Here is a 25,488-nt window from a genome sequence, read left to right as displayed (position 1 = left end):
GAGCTGTCTAAAGCACAGTAATTTTATGAGGGATGGAAAGGGAGGGTAGACTCAGTGAATTCTCAGAGATGATGTCTGTGTGTGGGTGTGAGAATGGGTTGTAGAATCCTTAAACCAAAACTAAGATAGTTAAAATGAAGTATTATCCTCCCTGTTTATAATTATAATGGCTATTAATTATTAATTCTAGTACCCAAGGAATTTATTGAAAAGCCCTTCTTACACCAGAAGTGGGGAAAGATGTGCAGATTGGTAGCACAGCCTTACACCTGCTCTTGTTATTGGTGGTCTGCTGTTCCAAACTAGACATGAGAATTGGGATTATCTGGGAAGAAGCACCATGAAAAGTTACTTGGCTGGAACCTCACATCTTGTTTTACCATGTGCGACAACAGATGGTGAAATCTATCAGAAAGCCATTAATAGTGGAGGAGCCATGGTAGCAAACTGGTGGGACAGGTGGTAGCTGGGGAGTTTGGGGGGTCAGATTTTACTCTTAGCTTGCTATTGATTTTTTTAGATCTATGACCTTTTAAGATGGTAAAAATAATCACATCTTGTAACATGCAGAGATTTATGCCTATGAAGTGTATTAAAAACACAAAATCATTCTAAAGAAAAAAAATTAAAATTCCTTTTAAAATTCCTTAAAATTTATGACTGCAACACTGTCAGAGTAGATGGTTCTTTCCCTAGAGAAATAAAACAACTCGGAACATCTGTACTCAGAGATCACTTCTGTAGTTTCTAGCAACTTGAAATAATTTATGCTTGTGTGCATTTTTTAATGAGTACAAGTACGAAGAACTTTATTTCTGACATACAAGAGGAAAGTACAAATCCAGAAGAGCACTTCTATGGTTCCCATTTGGCAGAAGGTTTGAAGGCAGGGACTGAGTGGATTCCACAGGGACATGCAGGTTTGGTGCACAGAGAAGGATGCTCCTTGAAGACTTTGCTTATTGCACTTCTATCCAGTAGTGTGTGTTCAGGGTTCATACAAGCAAGATACTAAACAAAAAAAATCTAGAAATAACTAACTAAACTGGTGCTTTGGGCTTTAGATTTCATCTCCCAAAACCAGCTCCTGAGCTGACTCAGGCTCAGGCTTCCAACCTGCTTGGTCCTCCAGGCTTTCCAATTCTCTACGCACTTCCTGGATGACGCTGCTTTCCTCATAATCAGAGAGGAGATCTTGAGGGATCAAGGTGAGAAAGGGCATCTCATCTGTGATTAAGGGATCTTCCCTTTCAGTGTGCTGCGTTTCATTGGCAGACCGCTGACACACAGATGTAGTGCTGTGGCTGTTGGGAAAAGGCACATCTGGTCACAAGGTACATCGCTGTGTGTTCTGCTCGTCTGAAATTCTCCATTCCCTGCCCATATGAAAACATGCTAAATGTACAATGGATCTACCCTAGCTGACTTCACAAGCACTTGATTCTTAATGCTTGACAGCTGGTGAGTTATAAATGTGATTTCCCCATACAGAGATCCTAACAGCACAAAATGTTTGATCCTGGTGAACAAGAGCAGTGGCCCTCAAAATAAACAGGTAACAAAAAGTTACTTAATCTTCAAATTCAGATAGAAACTTCTGGGCAGTTCAGCTATATTCACACCCCAATTAATTTCTGTTTCTGTATCCTCATCTGAAACATCGTTCTTACTAGACCTGACATTTGCTGACAGACCTTCCCTGAGGTTAATGGCGCATTGACAAAAATTTTGGTGCTGATAGGATGGGATGGGATCAGCTCTGCTTGCTTCCTTAGATGACATTTATGAAACAAAATGTTACCCAATTCCTTTTCAAGCATGAAAAAACAAGGAGTTGGATACAGAAGAGAGAAATATTAATCTGCATCTCAACCCCAGCTATGATGTCTTGTTAGAAGTTAATACGATGCTGGAAGTGTAGGAGAAAACTTGGAGAGTTTATTTCATAGAAAATGTTGGCTTTCTAAAAATGCTTTTAGCAAAACTGAAATGATCTCACTTTCTGCCAATGAAATTGCTGATGATACAAATAACTCCTTTAAAAGAAATATTAAAAGCATGACCTATGAAAAGTTTGTGTTGAAATTCCTTTAACTTACCTTACATTCTAAAACTAAGAAAAATCTGACGGAAACCCAGTCGCACGCAGAGAATTGGTGGACAGGGGCTGTATGCAGAGAATGAAATTGGAATGATGCATTTCAGCAGCTGGTAGCACTGACTGACTAAAAGGCAGAACCAGCCTCATTAATTCACACACTTTATTCACACCGGATTAATGTGCTGCCAGACTCAATTAGGCACATGTGTGTGGGACAGAGCAAAAGGTGTCAATGCTACCGATGACAAAAACTCAAAACCTTTTCTAGTGAGGCACAATCTGCGAGTTCTGCAGCTACTGACCACAGAAACAGACCCCTCAAAGGTTCCAAGCAAGTTGTGTGCCCAGCCTTGGTCCTCACCTCTGAGGCTGGCAGCTCAAGCCACCTGCACAGGGGCACCTCTCCAGCACTCCATCGGGCTCCAGGTCCCAGGTGATGAGGTTGAGAAGTCTGTTTGAAGGATCATGGCAGGGCTCACCTTCCTCAGGTAAGGGTGTGCACACAGGAAACAGCAGCTCTGCAGGCCAAGGGAAAGGCATTTTAGGAGAAGTCCTTAGCTCTGCTAAACTGGGGTCACCCCATGTTTAATTCTGTATGCAAGATATAAAAAGACAGACTCGACCTCTTTTCAAGTTCCCTTACGCGATAGGGAGCCATAACCATGTTTCTTCCACTAGGTGGGAGTAAGACATTTGAAGTTCATCCTTAATGAGCAAGATCAGCTTGACTCAGAGACTGCTGCCAAGGCAGCACAGCACAGCTCCATCCCCTGGAGATGCCAAACTCTTCTAATCCCAAGAAAAGTAACATTACTGGGAATCCTTTGCAATGAGCAGCATTAATGGTTTGAAATCTGACTAGAGACATACCTCTCTATCTTAAACTCTGTTATTTTTTTCTATTTCTTTTCAGAGGCTGCAAATGCAGAGCAATTGTTCAGAAACTAATGAGCTTACAAGATCTACAACTCAGATATTTCATTTATTTTATCAATTCTGCTGTGGGCAAAGCTGTCTGATGGCATCTGGGGCTCGGCACCCTCATTTCTACACAGGGCTGAATTTCATCCTGTGTAAGAAATTATTTGGGAAGGCTGTGTCCTTTGGGTTTCCTCATGTCAGTAACTCCCAGTTTCAGTCTGGAATTCAGCTCTTCCAGATGTTCCTAGAAAACCTCCCTTCTTCCTCTTGTCTTCAGTCACCTCATATGGCAGGACGAAATATGAGAATAATTCAAACTAAGTTTTTTAATCAGGTTTGCTCAACAAACACATATATGTGTGCACATGCACAGACACGTGCTTTAATGTACATGACCTATTGTAAGTTCCCCGTTTCAAAACATTACATACTGAGCAGCAAATACTCCACAGTTTACTTCAGTTTTATAAAAAATACACATCTTTATTAGGACAATCATTTGCAACTCTCTAGTGATGGAGAAAGGCCTTGAGGTTGGGCCTAACCTGAAAAACCCTAAAGCCCTGCTAAAGCAAACAGCCACAGAGAATAAAAATTCATTGCTATTAATCAGCAGCACTGTTTTATGTTTTAACAAGAGTATTTTATCAATATTCATCAATGTTCTTACCTATTGAGATATAGATATAAAATTTTCTTAATAACTATATATCTTGCTCCTTCCTAACCAAACTTAGTTAGCATTGAAGGTCCACTAAGCAGTGCTCAACATCAACATGGGGAAGCTGAGCAGCTCCTCTTCACTTTTAAATGGGGCTGGAGCTTTCTCTTTTGTTTTCCTGGAATGCCCTGCAGCCCGATCCACCAGCAGGCTGAGAGTGGGACAGCCCAACCATCAGTACAAAGTCTGCTCTGGCTCACAGAAAGGAAGAAAGCTAGGGAAGTATGTACCTGGTGTAGGGCACTGGCTGGAATTGTGTCCTGTCACTACTAAAAGAACTGTGATAAATTAATTAAATAATAAAAATGAAATAAAAATATATTAAATAAATAAATAAAACCAGTTAAAAATATAAATAAATTAAATTAATTAAATTAATTAAATTTTAAAATAAATAAAATTTTAAATAGAAAAGTTAATAAACTGTGATAAATGCAGTGAGGAGCTGGTGGGTACAAAACAGGAGAAGAAACTAGACCCCAACCAAACAGGACTGGGGATTGATTTCAGGCCCAATACCTTCTCCTCTGTGCTCCCTTCTGTAAATCAAGTTTCACATTCCCATGTGGACTGACAGCATGATCTGGGATATCATTCCTCTGTGTCTCTTGGCTGCCTGGTCACCACTGCATGGTGTGATGCCCTGGAAGGCTCACATGAAACTCGGAGTATGAAATGCATCTGCAGCCTGATTCTGATGGGCTGCTTGCTGAGAGGAAGGAGAAGCCACTCTGCTGCACCTTCGTAATTCTATCATTGTTGCTCTATTGTGTGTAAATTTGACACAGAACTCCCCTTTAGAAATGTTCATTTTTGTGCTTCTGCTGCTGGTCTCGTCTCTAGCGTGCAACAGGCTTTGCTTTCACCAGCATGCACCCCACCAGGCTGTTTCTCACTCCTCATTCTAACAAAGTTTCTAATGGAGTTAACCCAGTGCATTCCACAGGCCAAGGGAGAACAACCTGCTGATTCTGTAGGGATTTAACCTCTTCCCCTGTGTAGCCCCACATTTCCCTTCACAGAGAACAGCCAGGCACAGTTCTTCCCAAGAGTATTTCTGGGTTTCCCATTCTCTGAACCTCAGAGAAAGGAAGGACAATTCTTATCTCATTTGCTGTGCCTGTGTTGTGCCGAAGCAGAATGCACTCTGGAGGTTGCTTACCCAGAGTGATGTGTTTTGGTCCCTGGGCCTGTCAGGGCCCAGCGTGTGTGTGTGTGCCGGGACTGTTGCTGACAGCCGCGAGATGCTGGCAGGGTGAGCAGAGTTGGGTGCTGGGCAGACCCAGCTTAGATGTAATGTAATACAGTGTAATATAGTATAGAATAATATAGTATAATAAAGTAATTAATTAGCCTTCTGATAAGATGGAGTCAGCTGCATCATTCTCTCTCCCCCTTGCTGGAGTTGCCTGCAAATTCAATACCCCCTGGGCCGAAAGGAGCCCAGTATCAGCCCTCCTGCACACTGAGATGGACGGGCAAAGCCCTGTGTACCTTTGTGGAAAGCACAGCACGTCCCAGGGCTGCAGTCGTGCTGGGTCTCACAGATGGTGCCGTTCTCCCCTCTGGAGCTGGATCTCCTGCAGCGGCCCCACACGCAGAGCTGCTCCCCACAACACTCCACGTCCCGTGAGCAGGGCTGCCAAGGGCAAAGGCAGGCACAACACTGGCACTTGGCATCAGAGCATGGCATCACACACAGCTACTGTCACAACCGGGCCCTGGGCCTGAGCACGACGACGTCGACTTTAAACATATGTCATATTCCCACTTTAAACATATGTCATATTCCCACTTTAAACATATGTCATATTCCCACTCTTTAAGTAGAACTGCTCCATTTCTCAGCTGAAGCACACATGGAACTACTGGCAGACAGGAACCTCCCCAGCAGAGTAGCAGCCCTCCGTCCAGCCCGGCCTTGGGCACTGCCAGGGATCCAGGGGCAGCCACAGCAGCGCCACACTTCTCCTCACAGAGAACAGCCAGGCACAGTTCTTCCCAAGCGTATTTCTGGGTTTCCCATTCTCTGAACCTCAGAGAATGATCAAAACAATTCTTATCTCATTTGCTGTGCCTGTGTTGTGCTGAAGCAGAATGCACTCTGGAGGTTGCTTACCCAGAGTGATGTGTTTTGGTCCCTGGGCCTGTCAGGGCCCAGCGTGTGTGTGTGTGCCGGGACTGTCGCTGACAGCCGCGAGATGCTGGCAGGGTGAGCAGAGTTGGGTGCTGGGCAGACCCAGCTTAGATGTAATGTAATACAGTGTAATATAGTATAGAATAATATAGTGTAATAAAGTAATTAATTAGCCTTCTGATAAGGTGCAGTTCTCCTCGTCATTTCTCTCTCCTCATCAGGGATCCCTTCAAATGCGATGCACAGCTTCTCTGGGCACCCTGTGCCAGGGCCTCACCTTCCTCACAGGGAACACTTCCTGCCCAATATCCCATCTAACCCTGTTCTCTTTCAATTTAAAGCCATTCCCCCCTATCCTGTCACTACATGCACTTGCAAAGCGTCCCTGTCCAGCTCTCTTGTAGCCCCTTTAGGTACTGAAATGCTGCTCTGAGCTCTCCCTGGGCTCCTGTCTTCTGCAATCAAGGGAAACAAAAAATTAATAAATGAAACATCATCAATGGAGAACATTACTGATTTTTTTTTTCCATTGTCAAATGCAGTCAGGAATTAACAAAATTTTCAGAAGTATTGTTTTCAAAGAGCAAAGCAAAAGACAAGTCTTACTAAAATCCTTTTTTTTAGTTGTAATAAGTACCAGACCTCATTGGTAACCAAGAATCTTTGAAAAAAATCTCTCTGAAAAAAGTATCTTTGTGAATTTCTGGCTAAAGGTTGCTTTGTATGACAATTGCCCAAGTGTTTCAACTACACACACCTAAGAAATCAACCTAATAAAAGGCGTGTGTGTCACTTTCTTTCCTTTTTCAGGTAGTTTGGTTAACAATCTTAAATAGTCCTAGCAGGTCAGCATTTCAGCAGCTTTTTCCTGTCTGTGCAAAGCCCCGTCTGGGCAGCCATACAAAACCTGTATTTCTTCTCCAGTGGACCCCACAGGCAGTGCTTAACCCAGGGCAAGGAGCAGGACCACAATGGCACTACTAAGGCCTGCTGATTAAAGAGAAAAAGGCTCTGCAGCTGTCGAGGTTCGAGGTCAGGGAATTGATCCCACCTCCTTCAGCCTGAGCTCACTTTCAACACAAGAGTAGCTAGGATCCAGTTTTTTATTCCTTTATCCTACCAGTGTTCTGCTGAGAGCTGAAAAGGTGGGGAGGTGGGTAGGTGTTGGGCCATCGCAATCTTGATTTTTAATTACTCCCTGTTAACATGAAAATTTTTTTACCCTCATGCAGAAAACTTTGCAGCTTCTTTTCTGTCAATTTTGACTTGCTGACATTAGCAACAATAACTTACTGAGTTTCTAAAGATCACATGAAATCCCATCTCATTCAGGACTTACTGTGTCCTGGGGCTTGCAGAGCTGACATTTGTATTCCAAGGTGGAGAACTGGCAATACTTCCCTGGTTCACAGTCTTCGTCAATGATACACTCCTGGAGGAAAAGATAAAGGAGTGATTTACCAAAATTCATTCTCCTTGAGATACCAGAAGCTCTTCACTGATTATATTTCTTATTTGGGAACCAAGGCAAAAAGCTTGCTGGGGCTCTTTGTCCAATCACAGTTCTGTAACAGACCAGTGCCTTCTCCCTGGCTCGTCTAAATCCTCTGGCCTCAAATTTCACTTCCTGAGCCCGTGGCAGTGAGGAGAGCACAGAGAGTGAGAGTGATATATTTTTGCACCCTCATGCCTGGTTCACGGGGAGGGGGTGTTTTCCCACCTAATGGTTACCTCTTAAAAATTGTGTGATTAACCCTCTTGTCTAATTTTTTTTTTCTCCAGGCTGGAAACAATTTAGTCAACAGAAGAATAACTCATAGCACTGTTCTGAGTCACCTGTTTGTGACCTGTCCAGCACTGGTTTGTACCATTGTTAGTGGAAAGGAAAAAGGAAAAAAAGGAAAAGGAAAAGGGATTACGCAAAAATCCCTGAATTCTCTGAAGTAAGCACTTGACTGCTCTTTGGCAGACACTGATCTCACTTGCTGGAGCAAATCATCTGTGCAACCTCTATTGAAAGTTCCCACTAAGCTCCTTGTTTTCTTCAGCTCTCTTCCAGATTCAGCCTTTCGGGGGGGTTCTTGCCCTGGGTGAGACAAGGCTGCTCTGCAGGAATCAGCCTTGTCTTGGTTAGCTATTCTGGCCACATCAGATGTTTTCCAACAGTTTATTATGTTCATTTATGTGCAAATTCACAGAATCACTGGGTTGGAAGAAACCTTCAAGATCATCGAGTCCAACCCAGCCCCACACCTCAACTAAACCCTGGCACCCAGTGCCACACTCAGGCTGTGTTAAAACACCCAGGGATGGTGACTCCAGCACCTCCCCAGGCAGCCATTCCAGAGCTTTATCACCCTTGCTGTAAAAAACCTTTTCCTGATATCCTTGGTGCAGCTTGAGATTGATTACTCAGAACAGAGAACAGAAGCTAAACACAGTCTGGGGCCTGATTCTTTTCAAGTCCACAACTCAGAATTCAGGTTTATGTGTTTATAATTCAGAAGAAGTCATTTTAGCTGTTTTAAGGAATTAGTATCACCAGGCCTAGGCTGCTATAAATTATTGCAATGTTTTTCTACTTCATTATCCCAGTACTCGGCATGGTTTGGTTTTTTGTTTTTGTTTGTTTGGTTTGTTTGTTTGTTTTTGCTTTTCTGTCGCTACATAATCAGGTGGCTCAAAGTCCAAATATCCAAATGTTGTGCAGTGTGTTGGAGGTGTTGTGGCTCCAAGTGAGCAGCCAGCCTCCTCCCTTCAGCAGCTCTGCTCTTCTAGGCCAACTTTGTGTTTGTAGCTTTGTCAGCTGCTTTTACGAATGTCCTGTGCAAACCGTACCCAGAGCAGACTATTTCACTCCTGTTCCATCCCCCTTCAGGCAAACAGCCAGGTCTCGCTGCAGTCAGGTTTTCCAACTGTCCTTCTCCACAAAGGAGAGATCTTGCCATGATTGCTCTAAGCTCATGGAATAACTCTAGCTCTGAAACCACCTCACACCAAGGCTGCAATTCTCCAGTTGCTGCTTTCTCCTGAATTAATGAGTCCCACACCAAAAAAAACCTTTTTCCTCTTACTGACTTGTCCCACTAGTTCAGACGTTTGTTCAGTTTTATGAGAGTTTCCAGTCAGGGGAAAAAAAATCCCTTTGTGGTTTTCTTTCCTGGCATGGCAAAGGCTTCCCTTCCCATGTGCTCTGTGAAACTGTGTGCCACACTCCACAGCAATTTACCTCGCCCAGACACCCACAGTTAATGCAGAACTCAGTTGTGCTTACATGCAGATGTGTAACCATATATTTGTTTAATTACTTATTTTCTTTATTTAATCAGGCAATGGACCTTTTCTGACTCAGCTACCTTTAGATAGAATAACTGCTGGACAAGGAGCAAATCTGAACACCTTCATCAGCTGCAGCAGATTCTGAACAATCCATTTTTTCCTGGAATTGCAAAACTAAATCATCTCTTTAAATATTTTGTCATTGCAGGAGCAACTGGGTAAACTGAGGAGAGGCAGTGCTGGCTTCTGATGTGCAGCAGAGCACACAAGTTGGGCAGATAACTTACAGACAGAATTAGGCACACTGATAATGATGTACACCTCTGAAATCCATTGTGGTATAATAACAGTGCTGTGGCAAAGGAATGGCTGTTTGGGAGTAATACAGGGTGAAAGCAGCACTGCCTATTTATTAATGGGTGTACTGGGACCCATCAACAACAGAGGCCAGGATGGAAAATCCCATGCCATGTACCTGTAAGGACACACTCAGCATCCTGTGGACTCTTATTATAATATTGTGCTCTGCAGTGAATATCCTGCAGCACTTGGAAGCTATCTGGGCATTAGTATCTGCTCCAAAACCAACAAAAAACAACAAAAAAACACCCAACAAAAAAAGTGAAAATAATTGAAAAGGTTCCTAAGTCTGCTGAAACAACTGCAGGTTTCTTGTCTTTGGTAGATTATGTCAAAGATAATTGCTTTCCTTAAGAATGATTGGTGTCCATTTCATTTGAAAATACCGCAGTGAGTGATGTTGGTGATAGCTGAACATGGCAGCTCCCAGACACTGGAACAGCTGGGGCAGGTCTGACTGCAGGCCAGAGCTGGTGGGACGAGCTTGGACAGGAGCACTTTCCCTCAGGCCTTTGCACACACGTGGAAAGGCACAGAAGAAAAGAGTTTTCTCTCTGTGTGAGGTGCCAGCCTGCAACCCACAGCATGCACTGGGCTGGAGGGGCTGCAGCAGCTCTGAGGCTGGGCTGGAGGGGCTGCAGCAGCTCTGACACTGGGCTGGAGGGGCTGGAGGGGCTGCAGCAGCTCTGAGGCTGGGCTGGAGGGGCTGCAGCAGCTCTGAGGCTGGGCTGGAGGGGCTGGAGGGGCTGCAGCGGCTCTGAGGCTGGGCTGGAGGTGCTGGAGGGGCTGCAGCAGCTCTGAGGCTGGGCTGGAGGGGCTGCAGCAGCTCTGAGGCTGGGCTGGAGGGGCTGGAGGGGCTGCAGCAGCTCTGAGGCTGGGCTGGCTGCTGCACTGCACCCACCCCACCTGGGCCGACCCATGTCACCCTCTGCCCATACCAAGGAGGATCGACAGGGACAAGCCAACAATTTCTCATTTCAAGTCATGAAAGCAGGACAACAAGCCAGAGTTAACCAGGTTTCATACAGAAACCCACTGTCTCTGGCAGTGCTCCTCTGGTTTCTGTGCCTCACTGTGGCAGTACTTTTAATGCTGTTTTGCTGGTGATACAGTATGTACTGAAATAACACTCATTTTGCTTTGATCTTTCTCCCCTTAATCCTTAATTAAAACCCTAATTGTAGTCTAAAAATTATTCTGATGATGACTAACCTTCAAAATGGACTCATTGATTTGAAATTCACAACTGGCATTTGATTTATCCATTCCCTCTCCCCACTCACACTCACCCTGCCTCCACATTCTCAGGAAGTTCTTCAAAGATAACTTTACACAAAACTCTTCACTACTCATATCTTCAGCCAGTGTTTGTCAGGGACTGTCTCGAGTGAGACTTTCTCTCCTGCGATCTTTACTCTTTAGTTTAGAACCCAAGAAAGCAGAGGAAGGCACAGCCATGACTTAACAGACAACGTTTCTGTGGCTCTCCAGCATGGGAATGGTGAGATTCAAACAAGAGAACCTCTTTTCCCCTCCCTGTGTAATCTACATGGCTCAGTTTGCTGGCTCATTGTGATCCAGGTTTGTGCCTATAAACTTCTGCAGGAGCTGAGGGGAGAGGCAGGATTGTTTTCTGCACAGCTGGTAAGCCAAAACAGCCCTTCCAAAGCGCTCATTCCCAACCCTCTATGCATTTCAGGTTCTCGAGCCATGAAGTGTAGAGGCAAAAATCAATGATTTTGGAGAGGTGAGGAAGTGCTGCCAGCAGAAACACAGCACATCACAGCACAGGAACACAGCACAGGAAACAATTCCACTAGAGCAACTGGTGTGACAATTGGGAAATGAGTTTTAGCAATAACCTTGGAAATGCACTGTATTTCAGGACAACTGTCCTCCAAAAGCTTCTCTGAACAAAAGCCCCTTTACGTGTTTATTAAAAACTCCTCATACAAAGCAATTCCCTTCTCAAAAACTCAGGTAAAACTCAACGTGAGCCTCCATAAACCACAGCTACAGATCCTTCCCTCACCCAACTGCACCCTTGAGACAACAACAATTCCAGCTGTGGCTGCAGTGCCACATTCACACTGGAACTGACATCTCCCAGCAATGAGTCCTTCTAAGAGTTAATGTTTCTGTGTTTACCAATCCCCTTCTAGGTTTTGTTTCAATTTCTGCAAGCTGTTTCACGCAGGGCTGCTCTCCATTACTGCAGCAGATGGCAAAAACTGCTGAGTAGTAAGGAAAAAAAATAAGCATAAAACCTGTTTTATATCCTACATGTATTAAAAAAAAAAAAGGCAGAATTACACAGAATGGAATATTGTTTTATGGAAACTACTACCTTAATTTGAAATGCAGTAGCATTCCAGTTCCTAATCTCTCAGTTGTCTAGACAGGACATGTAATGCATTTGTCTTTAATGAGATATGGATTCATTTGCCTTGAAATACCTCAAAACCTCTGTAATACTTTCCAGCAGCGCAAGTCTCTCACTGCTGTCCTGCCAAGCACACAACACTCGTAAAATTAGGAACTTCTGTTAAAAAGAGACGTCCTAAAAAGAGCAGACATGAGCTGGGAGCTGTGCTGGGGGTCAGTGCCGTGGGGACAGGCAGCTCTTTGGGTGGCTGCTCAACAGGAATGTGGCTGCTGAGCTCAAAGCCAATAAACAACAGAAAACAAGTCCCTAGCCTTTGTCTTGAACTTCTCCATAGAGCTCATCTCATCCGATTCCTTCTCCCCCATTTCCCAGAAACATTTTATTTGGAAAAAACTTCATTTCTGGTTCTCCACATGACACAATATAAATGGAGGCAAAATATGTCTGCATGACATAGCTGAAAGTGGCCTGAAGGCACTTGAGCTTGGCTTTAGGTACCCAAAGCAACACAGCTATGTTAGCCTTAACATGCTGTCAAAAAGGGAATTACTGAGGCAGGCTGTGATCCCCAACAAACTGCTCACACCAGTGTAAGAACTGCATCCCTTTCTACACCACCTGCTTATTCTCACCACACAGTGATCTTGTCACTGATCAGACCCTTATGCAGTCCATGCTCGGTGTCAAAAGAGGAAATAAATAAAATATAATCTTATTCACAGCTTCAAGGAATTGACTCCAATGAAAAAAGAAACTACATCAAAAAAAAAAAAAAAAAACCAAACCAAAACTGAAGAAACAAAACCAAAATATCCTGGCAAATGCCTCAGAGTAGTGAGAAGAATGGTGCCTAGGTGCTCCCTCAGATCGTGCTCTGTCCACTCTTGGCCAAAATCTCTCTGTATGCCTTGTAATAATTTAACAGCAGGTCACTCTGCAGAAGCAGCCACCTCATTTTATTCCCTCACCCTTTTTTCCCTCAGTAATAATAACCTGATCTTGGCAGGACTACAGCTTCTGCAAATGCTCCTGTATAGGAAGCACAGTGCCCAGTACTCATTTCAATCTGTTCTGCAGTGGTATCAAAGAGGGCACATGAGAACTATTTCAATTTAATAGAAAACCCTAATAAATTATATATCTGTCAGGTAATTAACTTAGTCTGGAAACTAAGAGCTATCTAACTAGGAAAGGAGCAAAGGACTGTGTCTCTGTGTGTGTGTGTGTGTATATATATATATATATGTATATATATATGTATATATATATATATATATATATATATATATATATATATATATATGTATATGTGAGGTCAAAATACTGATGCACCTTTATAAATAGTTTTCCTAATGAGTTTGCAATTAATGGTCCTAACTGAGAAATGCATCTACCTGTGGATCTGTTGATGGGAGAACAATAACTCTTTGATAACCAGGAGTTGTGTCTCAACGCCTGTGGTGTGAGAGGTCCTGGGTTTTATTCCAAACGTCCTGAGCTCCAGCAGCAGTTGTGAAGCCCCTGTAGGGCTGTGCCACAAACCTCTGGAGGGCCATTATTAGCGAGCAGCAGAGATCACACAAAGACACAGCGTGGAGGCAGTGATGCTCCGCGGGAGCTGAGTTTGAGTGCAGGCCACTCTTGTCTCTGCAACTGGCAGCTAAAAAAGTTTCTGTGATTCACTACTCAACTATGGCAGTTTTGCAAATCTGTAAAAGCAAAACAACACAGACTGGCTGTACACAGCGAGGATGTGAAACAGCTGGATGAAAAGAAAAGCCTTTGAAAACAAGATTTCTGTACTTAATAGCTGCGGCTAATCTTTGCCACCAAATTAAGAGCAGCACACTGAGAGTAAGATGTTGACCTGTGCCCCACCTCTCACTGAACTGATTTCAAACCCTGAATCTTATGGGCTTTGGTCATTTATGATACACTTTTTTTTGGTAGTCTACAGTTTCAACAGACTTACTAATTCTGTTTAATGTGCCAGCCAAAGACAATAACACTGAAACAGAAGCACATTGGTAAGGATCCACATTCAATGGATTTTGCCCATGGCAAATCCATTGAGCTGACAGTGTAGGAGACTGCTTTTACCATAGAAGAAATGGAATAGTTTATTTTCCATGAGCTGTAGATGGAAGCAGAAGGGGTTTGAATTACAGCAACAGCATTGAAACAAATCCTCTCCAGCATGCAAGGATTTTGGGAACACGAGATCCATGTCTGCCTAAGGATGGAATAGGTATTTGGGTCATAGGTGTTGACTCTTTGAAGCTTTGTCAGGACCTCCTCTTTGGGACATTTGTTGGGATTACAAAAGAGCCTCTTTTATTTCATTATTCCCTTAATTTAATTCTCCATCTGAAATCATGTGCCTAGAGGATACTGACAACATGAGATGACGACTGTTCATGAATATTCATCCCATTTCCTAAACAAACACAAATGAGAAAGAAATGAAAAAGGGTCTTCAGCACACTCTGTTTGTCCTTCCAAAAGGAACATAAGAATATGAATGTATTGCAGATTTCCACCATGTGTGAAGTCCAAGACAAACACCTACCAGGGGACCAAAACTTTCCCTTGCTGACAGATGTGAGATATCTTGGAGCCAGGAAAACCACTAAGGCTCCCCTTTGCCTGACACCACCATGTCAAACTCCCTACATGTCCTCAGATACTGCTCCTCCCCCTGGACTTTCTAAGGGAAGAAGTCTGAGGGATTCCTCACAGGATATAAATTCAGGAGCAGGCTCTGAGTCATTTCCATACAGAATAACAAGTAAACAGACCCAGAATTCCCACCCCAGCCTGTGTACCTTTAGTACAATCACGCTGCATTACAATATAAATGACTGGAGGGGAGAAGGGGACTTGTTCTGAAGGTGAGGATCAGGGCAGGGGAGGGGGGCTCTCTGTGTAAGCTGCAGAGGAGAAGAACCACGATGATGTAACCACCAGGGTGGTGTCCCTCAGTGCTATCAGTGACTCAGCCTCTCACAGGCCCGGCAGACACCCACTCCACAAAAGCCAAAATGCTCTTTGTGAATCACAGGAGAGGAAAGACAAAGTTGAGACTCACTCAGCTGACACAGAAATGCATTTCTCAAGGCATTGCATTTCAAACCACCATTCTACAGAGCTTTCTTTCTTTCTTTTCTTTTCTTTCTTTTTTTCTTTCCTACCTTTCTACCTTTGATGAAACAGAACTAAAGAGAAACAACTTCAATTCACCACTTTCCTTCAATTTCCATGGTTTAGCTTAATAAATCATAGTGCAATACATCATCAAACTGGACTGGTAACATCTCACACCTCTTCCTGACTCTACACAAATGCACAGAAGGCTGAGCAATCACTGATCACATTCATGCTCTCTCCTCCTACTCACTGCTATAAAACCAGTATCATTCTACACATTTTGTAGAATCTAACCCTCCTTAAGTCCAGACAAAGATTACATAAGACTTAGGCTCATCATATATGGAACAATGTGTTATTGGGCCAACCTCCCAGCCACAGCAAATTCTCCCACCTTACCTACGACAACACAGATGTAACCAGCTTTAACCCATTTATCTGCATCCTCTGTATCTATCTCAACCATTCCAAGATGCAAATAAAAGATTAAAAAAAAAAAACAAACCTCTGCAATACATGCAGTGCTGTAGCCTGTATTTCCTGAAGCCTTAGCTACTGTTGTTACCCTTCCAGCTAAGGCTTGCTGCTTAATTAGATAACATGGTTTCAGCTAAAATCTCAAATAAGCAGCTGCTGGAGCAAATGGATTAAGTCACGTAATCAAAACCAGTGGAAAAAAATTTCTCATTTGCCTTAAAGCTTTTCCTCTCATGATTAACTTGCTACATGTGTATGGCAAGAGGAAAGAAACACTACTGATGAACCCTCAATAAAGAAAATCCATACTATGATCTCTTAACAGATGTCACTAGATCACAGAATTGCCACCAGCCCACATAAAAGATTCATTCTTCTGGATGGATGTTACCATATAAAGAACCCCAAACATTTCTCTTAGAATAAACAGGTTGATCTAGGAGAGGCAGAAAATAAAATCCTTCATGCTGATTTGTTTTTCTATCTCCCTACAACTTGGACATGCTCTATAAAATACAATGGCACAGCCTTGGATCCCCAAACTCAGCGTGTTGTGAGTGGGAAAACGGAGCCAAGCCCAGGGAGAAGGCAAACCCCTTCCCTTTGCCTCACCCTGCTCCCTCACCACGGCTGGCTGGCAGAGGAGTGGCGGCAACCAGGGTGCAAACAAGGGAGAAGCAGGAACCTTCATTCCTCCCTGGACACAGAAAGCTTCAGACAAGGCAGGATTTGTTCCCACAACCAACAGGAACGCTGAGAGCTTTAGAAGGGGTGCACGGACACTGCTGAAGCACTGGCTGGAAGAGAGAGTTTTGTACCCTTCAGGAGAACTCACTGGTTTACCAATCTTCCCTCACTAACCATGCCCAGAACACTGAATCAGCTCTAGGCACTGCCACTCGATTACACGGACAGGTCATTTTTGGTGAGGAGAAATTTATCACAAGAAGAGATTTCTCTCTTCAGGATTTAGCTCCTCAAAGGGTAACAGTCAGGGAGAGAAAAACGCTGGGGTGGCTCTTCAGCCAACTTGATAAAAATATTCTTTTTCTTTGGGATTTAGCTGGAACACAAATACCACATTACAGCACATGAGGATCTGGCAAATTTCTTAACAACTCTAAACACAGGCATAGACTGGAATTGCTAATGAAGACTTTTGGAATATCTATTAGTACTACATAGTTATGTTTCTCTAACAGAAAACAAACAACTTAAATTGAACTAGACTAACAGGAAATATGAGAGAAATCCTAGTCACTCGTTTAGTATTTTTTTTTCATTACTAACTAAGTAAATTTACTAAAGTTATCTAAACTGCTTCAGACTCGCACTGATACAAACAAGAGCAGGATTTGATACCTTTAATTAGGAGTAACCCTTTTGCTGTTCCATCAGTTTGCTTGCCTGGAAATCTAAGCCACCATTTAAGAGGAAAAAAAAAAAAAAAGATACTGATATGTGTTCTCTGACCGTGGCTGGTTGTGTTTTCAGCCAGAACACCTGCCTGGCTTGCCTCTCAGCAAAAGGCACCTTGTTTCCCCTGCCCCTGCTAAGGTCTGGCAGCTGCTCCCACTGCTTTTTGCTCAGGGTCAGTGAGCCCCAGCGCTGAGTGAGGGGGACCTGAGCCTCCCTGCCCACCCCGTGGCCCCTGCACCCTGGAGGCTTACACAAGCCCCTGTGGCTGTGCTCCACTCTGGCTGCTCTGTGTGCACCCACAGCTTCCCACACAGCCTTCTTGGACAAAAAGGCAGCTCAAGGTGGACCAAGCTTAGCAAACACAGATGGGGACACTGAGGAGTGCGCCAGGCAGCTGGCAATTACAGGGACTTCCCACCTTCCTCCTCAGAGAAGTTTCTTTGTACAGGATCAGACTGACACTTGTGTTCAAACTCCTCCGGGCAGGTCCTTCCATTCACTGAGGCTAACATTCAGACTGGCTTTTGGCCGTAGCCCAGTGAACATCAGATGACTGTCAAAACCACTGGGTTTAGATACTCTGTGACTGGCAATAAGGCCATCCTCTCATCCATGACCTAAATCAAATCTCTTAATAGCTTTTGCATCACTAAGGAGCATTTGCTGCTCATGGAGTTACCTGTGAAGTCTCAGAGATGTGCACTCAGTCCATCACTCCTTTCATACAAGAATAAGTCTCTCTCTACAACAAGATTAACAGCCTGAAAACACTCCAGATTAGTAAGAGCAACTCAGAATGTTAATTGAACAATTCTTCTCATCTCTAGCTAAATCCTCTTTCCCTTTGCACCCTTCTCCACATCATTTTCTACTCTAACAAACACAGACCTCTTGTCCCCAAGAACTATTCACACTTGCCCCAAAGCTTCATATTCTACATTGCCAAGACCAAAACCGAAAAGGGAACCAAAAAAGGGGGTTCAGTAGAACATTAAGAATTGGCTAAGGATGTCTAACCATGCCTGTCTGAGGAGCTATGGCTCTCCAAAACGAGTACAATTTGCCTTATCTGCTCCTCCACCAAGGACAACCTAAAGGGTGGGTGCTGTGCAGAACAGAACTGCACTGGCCCAATGATTAATGGAGCAGAGCAGGCTGGACAGCTAACAGAAAAGCAGACTGAGAATACCAGGGAACTAAATTATTAAATACACAAAACCTACCAGATTTAGATATTACGTGATTTTTGGCTAGACAGAGACCTGGATTTCAACCCAGGAATGCACTTACTGTGTCTATTGATAGTTTAAGGTTGTTGAGTGCAAGTCACCAGGGACTAAAAGTTCTGTGAAAAAAGCAACAAAAAATTGGACCCAAATATCAGACTGCCCAAAACAAGTGTCCTCCCTGAGACATTAGGGAGCACAAGTCAACACCAAGATGCTGCATTTTCAAACTTCTGCCATTGACTCCTCTCCTGCAGTGCTGCCGATGGAAAAATTGCAATTTGCCTTCCATTGATTCTTCCTTCTCAATTTCCAAAGCTTCCTTTCTACAGAGCACTGCTAGGAACTCCTCTCCCTGGAGCAGCATGAGCCTCAAAGGGAGCAGCTCCAGTAGATGCAGCTGAGAACATGGTTGGTGGGATCAGACACAGGGATCCAAAGAGGAACCAAGGGGTTACTTTGGCAGTTCTGGATATCGTGGGGAACTGGGAGCTTGAAGAGCTGCAGCTCAACCATTTAAACCAATCTTTTCCTCTAGAAAAGGGGGAAATTGAACTGTTTTCTTTCTTTTTAGTACCTTCCTGCTAAAGGCTGACAAAGGGTTTAAATGAGGCTGTTATAGAAGAGATGCCATCTGCTCTGTCTGGACAGATAAACCAGAACCTGCCAGGTCAGCCTGGAAAAGCTGTTTCACAGTGACACCGCCCTGCCCAGAGCTCCAGGGGTGCAGACAGCAGCCTTCATCATGGAAATGGAGGCCTGGGCATCCCAGGGTCGCCTCCTAAGGACAAGCTGGTGTTTGAAATCCCTGAGAGAGCAGCTGCTGTGTTTGCAGAAGGCGCGGCCCCGGCACAAGTGCGCACACAGGCGCTCCCAGCCTGGGGGAGGAACAGCAGGCGCCCTGCACAGAGCCGCACCGAGGGCAGCTCTCCCCACCCTCCACGCAGAAACTCTGACCTGTGCTGTGTAACCAAAGAGGAGGCACAGCCCTGCCCGCAGCAGCCTCTGCCACCAGGGGCAAGCAAAAGAAAGGAATCTGTTCCACGGAGCCAAAGTGGAATGAGAAATGCGTTACATTCTGCCAGTTCTGGTTCACTCTCCCGAGACACCAGCATCACTAAAAATCTCTTTCAAAAAAGAGAACTGAAAGATAACAGGTACACTTCTACTAAAATGTGAAAAAAAAACCAACCAAAAAACAAACCTGCAAATAAACCCACAAAAACAACCTAGCTGAAAAGAGGTATTGCTTTTTCTTATTATTTATCATATTACTAGAGAGAAGAAAAAAGCTCAGGTACACTAGCTTTGAATTATAAGAAGAGAGAGTGAATTACTGCTCTGAATGGAAGTGAGAAGAAATGCAACTCATCTTTCTGTAGCAAACCTTACCAGTACCTGTTTTGCTTCCTTTTATTTTTCATCCTTGCTTTCCCTTGGTTAGGCTAATACATCACACCTGACATAGGCCTAGCCAACAAGCTAGAGAAGATTTTGATTTTCATAGGATAATGAGGAATGCTGTTATTTTTTGCTGTGCTCTGTGCTTGAACTTTTGACCAAAAATACTTTATTATTTTGCAAGCTACCCAATGCTCCCTGAAGAAATAAATTACAGAGTATTTGAGCCATAAATCCAGGAACAAATGGGTGTCAAGCCCTCCACAGACCTTATGCCCATCCAGGTACCTCTTGCCTGTGTTTGGCCTCTATAAAGACACAAGCCTGCTGGATTGAAGCCTGACATCCACAGGGGTGACTGCCAGCCCTCAGTGACATCTGAGAAAGTGAATGTGAGTCTGGGAATGTTCATGGGGCCTCCCAGTAATGCAGTGCCTCTGAGGAACTGCAGCGCACTGCCAGAACTGGCACCGAGCCCAACCCCACTTCTGGAGACTCCAAGCAGCCCAGGCCACAAAAGCACTGTCAGAGCAGCCATCACTAGCAGAGAGCAGCCTGAGGAGAATGCTGCTGTGATGCAGAGCCAGGAAGAAATAGTCTGAAAGGAAAAGTCTGTGTGTGGAGGATTCTCCCTGGTGTTTCTGTAATATCTGCACTTTGTGTATGTGTACATGAGTATGTACATTTATTTATATGCTCCATCTGTGTATTGGTACCTGCTTCAGGAGGACAAGCACTGGGATTTAAAATGCAGGCACAAGCTGTTTTCCATGAAGCTGCTTCTCCAGTGCTGGATTTCTCACTGCAGCCAGTAAGTGGATTTATTATTGCAATGCTCACACTTCTTTGCCTTCTTGTGAGGCTCTTGTGTCATCTCTCAAAGCTCAAAAACGTCACATGAAAAGCTTTCAGTGATTCCAGAGGCTTATAACTCAGCACAGAAAACAAATGTAAACTGAGGAGGGGTAGGGTTCCAGTTATCACAAATTACTGCAGTAAGGAATTACACAGAGTTTGAATTTCAGAGCATGTGGTTTGTGACAGTGCCTGGAAAATTCTTCTTTCTACCAACCAAACTTGTAAAGAGCTGTGGGAATCCTTAACTTGTATAAGCTAAGGCTATAAACTGAGCCTATGGAACCAGGGGAATCACTCTTCCACCACCTGTGGTCTGTGAAGCCTGTGGCCCGGAGAGTGACCAGGACATGTCACAGTGCCACACAAAACTTCAGGTATGAAAATTTGTGTACATAAAAGTGACCTAAGGGCCCAGTGCAAAGTTTTCTGCAACTCATTTCCCAATACTTTTACCTTAAGTTTACAGACCTAAGCTACAGTGCCTTTTCATTTGGACAAAATTCAAAATTTTTCTTCTACTTCACAGATCTCTCCCCAGCAGCACTCCTTTCCTTGCTGTAACCCAAATCTTCCAATTCTTAATTGCATTACTCCTACAATATTTCTTTGCCCTTGTAATAGCAAAAGTGATTCACATTACCCCTTCATGCCTGACGTTTGCAAGCATTTTCAGATTTGCTCCTTTTAGGCACCTCTGAGTCACATGAATTTCACTCTCTCCTCAAACAAGGACCAGGCACATCTGGAGGCTGCTTTTCCTCCAAGTTGGCAACCCCTAAATAAGGTGTTTGTACCATGGGCATGCTGAAAGTTCAGAATGAGTGTGAGGGGGAAAAAGCACACACAGCTGCAGCTCTGTCCCAGCAGCCTGCAGGGGGGTGCTGGGGAACAGGGGAGCAGGGTGGCAGCGAGGAGGAGCTGGCAGCGCCAGCTCTGGCTGCTCCTGCTTCGGAGCTGCACCGAGGCTGCCACCACGAACAAAAATCTGCACTCAGCCCTCACATCCTTCAGCTGCAGCTCTGAGAGCACTTGGAGAGCTCTGGATGCAGCACTGGCCTGCTCAGTGAGGCAAACTTCCCAGATGGAAAATGCAGCTGGACCTTGATAGATGAAGCTTATAAGGAACTGTGTATGAAACCTGGAGAAAGTTAATTTAGAAACAATTTTTACAGCTGTGAGAATGATCAGCCACCACAGGCAAGCCAAATGCATAATGGAACATCACTAGTGCTGTGCTGCAGTGCTAAGAAGGTTAAAAAATTTGCCTTTGTACAGTGGGTTTGAAGATGATGATCACATTTGCTTGGGAAAAAAAAAACCAACATTTGGATTGTCTTCGTTACACATAATGTCATTATTCAAAAGCACTGTGTAGGATGTTAACACTTTGTATAGAGTCAGCTGTAGTTCAGAACAGTCACAATTCATTTTATACCTTGAGTTTTCACTTAAGCTACAAGCTTTGCAAAATAGCAAAAAGAAAAAAAGTAAAGTTGCTTGTGTGTGCTGTATTTTGGTACTTGCCATTTTCCAGCTTAAACAGCAGTATAAAAACATGAGCCTGCAAGAGGGAAAACTTTAGAAAAGAGGCACTAATTTTAGGTTCTGTATCCATTAAAAATCGGAACTACTGACATAATTTTTCCATAATTACATTTATAAAATGATTTCCATAATTATATTTATAAAATAGTTACAGAGCTGCTTCTGTGAAAGAACTGGAGGTAAGTTCTTCTAAAAAAAGCCAGGGTATGTTGAAGTAAATCAAATCACAAACTATTAGTCAGATGAAGTCAGCTATCAGAGGAAACCTGGCAAACCCAGTCTTAGTAAGAGCACAAAAAATAATCCATTTTGGTAAGACTATAACCAAAGAAAACCCACTTTTTTTAAAGCAGTGGTATGTGCTGAATTTCTCATGTGACTGCTGATGTTTAGCAAACGTACCTGTGCTTGCAAAACTCATGTAAAGAATATTCTTGATCTTTTAAACTCCTTTGAGAGCTCTTAAACAACCATATTTAGCGGGGAGGGGGGTTTATTGTCCCATCTCTCTCCCTTCTCCTCCAAGTGGCATTTCAGAACCAGCTGTCCGTCACTGTGTTAGGCTTGAAAAGCAAATAGAGCCATATGTTGTTCCAGAGATTCCCCACAGATGAATGATTTGGGGTTATTTTCAACTGTTTAAGTCTATGAAGCAATTTTTTAATGGAAGACAGGATCACTGTTACACTAAGGATTTATTCCCACTCACTGGAAAGGGCTGTGTAACTACCTTTGCTATTTAACATTTACATTTGACAGACAAATTGAATAGTCAAACGTGTCTACTAACCACAACACTGGAACTCTGTTTCCAAGTCATAATATTCCTAGGTTCAACGAATTAAAAAAAACCAGACATTTTTGACTGCTTACCCCAATAGTTTTGTGTTTCAAAACATTCCAAAATTTTGTTAGGTGAACTCTGTCACAGTCTTCTGAACAAGGAACCCCAAGTTTTTGTTTGATTTTCAAAAGGAAAGAAACGTGCTCACTTACGTGATTCCTTTTGTTTTCTCCATCTCTTATGGATGTAATAACTGTCTCAGAAAAAACTGTTGATCCTGTTTTGTTATCTGTAACCTGACACCGGAAAAGAACAAAATATCACAGCACAGTTTTTATTAGTCCTTTGTTACTCTCAGTCCTCCATCCTGCAGTAATTAACCCACTCTCACCCCCTCTTTTTTCCCCATTTTGCTGTCGCTCTTAATAAACCGTAATCTGAGGGGGAAAGTAGATGACAGAGCTACCTCCCTGTCTTTTAAAATGACACTGTAAAGGAGCCAACTGAGCAGGAGATGGTTGGGTTTTCATTCCCCATGTAATAGCTGTAGCTGTGTCCTATTTTCAGCGGGCCCTTTTTCAAAATGAATTGTTATTTCCCACTAACCTCTCGTGACAGGTGTGCTTATCACCGTGACTAGTCGAGCACAGAAGATACAAACAAACCCAAAAGCAATTATCATCAGGAAAATTTACACTCCAAATTATTTTGTGAATAAACATGTAAACTGGGCTGGTGGGGGGGGGGGAGGTTGGAAGAAAACGTGTTTAAGAATGGAGAGCTCACCATATACAAGTTTTCTCATACCTTATCAATTTCTTGATGGGTCTGAACAGTTCTGTTGCCCACTCGGGTCTCCGTGTTGGACTCGTTATGGTAGTTGGGAGGTAAGTCCTCAAAGCTGACTTCTGACAGCTTTTTTGCCCCTTCCTCTTCAGCTTCCATCTGCCAAATTAAAAAAACATACCAAAACAACCGAAAATTATCAAAAATGTCACAGAAGAGACCGAGCCACGCTTCCCGTGCAGGCCCCAGGGACTGACACTACCTGCTCCAGACTCTGCCTGCAGCTGCTCTTTTCATGGGCCAGAAAAACAGGGCTGAGCTAAGGCCCTGAGCTCTGGGCTGGTGAAGCCAAAGTCAGTCCCTGTGGGGGAAAAAGGTGTGCAGGCCACGGGCAGTTTGGTATCTGCACAGGCTGGTGTCAGTCGAGAGCCCAGCTTTCTGCTCTCCACAGAAAACCGCCGGAAACTTGAGGCAGGCTTTCCATTCTGACAAAGGGGAGGAAATATCCTGGCAAGAGAGAGAAGCAAAAGCCCCTTGAAGTCAGCCCTGTAGATGAGGGTGCACACATCCAGAATTTAATTCTCTGTTTCAGTTCCTACTGTCTCTGTGGGATGAAGACGGGTGTGAATCTTGTAAACACACAAGAATAAATGGTGTCCTTTTATTTGCAACCACCGTAACAGAGCTTGGAGGCCAAAAGTTCAACCAGGATGAACAACAGGATCTTTCCCAAAACAAAATCTCTCCTTTTGGTGTGTCTGTTTATTTTAAATAACAGCTGCAAATCTTTTTAAGTGCAAACCATTTATCTCCTAAGACTCTGCTCAAACAATTCACACTGCGCTGCACCCAGACAGCAATCCAGAACTGACTACAGAAAGACAGGCAAAAATTCTGATTACGCCCTTAAGCATCTTCACAGCATTGTAAAGAATGGTTTGTTTCAATGTATTTGCAGTCTAAATGAAGTGGATAGCAGTGGTAGATTTCAGAAACCATCCAGAAGACAGCAAAAGATCTGAAATTATTTAATTATAGTAAACCAAGGTCTGTTTCTGCAGCAGGTTGTCACAGGTTTTTGCAGACTAAGTATTTTTGAATGAGAGGAAAAGAGAACTTGAAAGGAAGATTCTTAACAGGTAGGGGAATGAAAAGCACACAAGAAAGGGGAGTGCAGGGACAGGGTGTCTTGACAGCCATACGAGACAATGGTTTGGGGTCTGGTCTCACTTTCTGGCTTTGAAACAGATCCTGGGCAATTCTGGGCCAGCAATTTCAGATCAAGGCATGCCATTACACCGCAAGCAAGCTACTTCACACATTTTCGGGACACTTACAGCCCTGAATCCTGGCTCGGGATACCCTGGTGCGCCTTGGCCGCTGCGGCACAAAGACCATCCCGTAAGTCTTCCCTCCGCTCCTCCCCTCGCCACGCACGGTCCCCTCCTCACTCCGGGCTCCAGCCGGGCCACGGCCCGCACCCCTGCCCGCCGGCCCGGCCCGCTCCATCCCGGGATGGGCACCGGGCCGGGAACCCGCGCGCACCGCTCCCGGCGGGGGATGCGCGGCGCGGCCGGGATGCTGCCTGCGCACGGGCAGCTCCGGGAGCAGAGAGCCCGCCGCGCCCGCTCACCTCCTGCACGGCGTTGCGCAGCTTGTGCTGCGTGTCCTCCATCAGCGCCTCCACCTCCCGCAGCATCTCGCCCAGGCTGGCCGCCCGCCGCCGCCCGCCGCCCGCCGCGGGCCCGCACAGCGCGGCCAGCAGCGCGGCCAGCAGCGCCCAGCGCCGCATCCCGCCCGCCGCCATCCCCGCCGGGCCCCGCTGGCCCCCGGCTCCCCCGCCGCGCCCCGGCTGCCCCCGCTCCGCGCTCGGCAGCGGGCGGGCCCGGGCGGGCGGAGCGCGGCGGGGCGGGCGGAGCCGCAGCCCCCGCCCTGCGAGC

General features: G+C 44.5%; 1 protein-coding gene across 1 annotated transcript; it reads right to left on the bottom strand.

Annotated features, from left to right (window-relative positions):
- Positions 1–352: 352 nt before the first annotated feature.
- DKK3 (dickkopf WNT signaling pathway inhibitor 3) lies at positions 353–25,488 on the bottom strand. The gene is made up of 7 exons (XM_038137208.1): positions 25,182–25,488; positions 23,570–23,707; positions 22,975–23,058; positions 7,220–7,312; positions 5,238–5,382; positions 2,463–2,619; positions 353–1,304 (listed from the first exon to the last, which is right to left on the bottom strand). Exons 1-7 carry the CDS (start codon positions 25,353–25,355, stop codon positions 1,061–1,063), a joined length of 1,035 nt encoding a protein of 344 aa, XP_037993136.1. The 5' UTR covers positions 25,356–25,488; the 3' UTR covers positions 353–1,060.

Source organism: Motacilla alba, chromosome 5 (assembly GCF_015832195.1).
Source record: "Motacilla alba alba isolate MOTALB_02 chromosome 5, Motacilla_alba_V1.0_pri, whole genome shotgun sequence".
In the NCBI taxonomy this organism is placed as follows: Eukaryota; Metazoa; Chordata; class Aves; order Passeriformes; family Motacillidae; genus Motacilla; species Motacilla alba.
This window is presented reverse-complemented; position numbering and strand designations above follow the sequence as displayed.

What these genes read in the sequence shown, in the direction of transcription:
- DKK3 (XM_038137208.1), bottom strand. Translation starts at nt 25,355, where the DNA reads ATGGCGGCGGGCGGGATGCGGCGCTGGGCGCTGCTGGCCGCGCTGCTG. An exon ending in CCCATCAAGAAATTGATAAG is followed by an intron (nt 23,059 to 23,569) that starts GTATGAGAAAAC and finishes TTCCGGTGTCAG; the next exon opens with GTTACAGATAACAAAACAGG. An exon ending in GAGAAAACAAAAGGAATCAC is followed by an intron (nt 7,313 to 22,974) that starts GTAAGTGAGCAC and finishes CTTTTCCTCCAG; the next exon opens with GAGTGTATCATTGACGAAGA.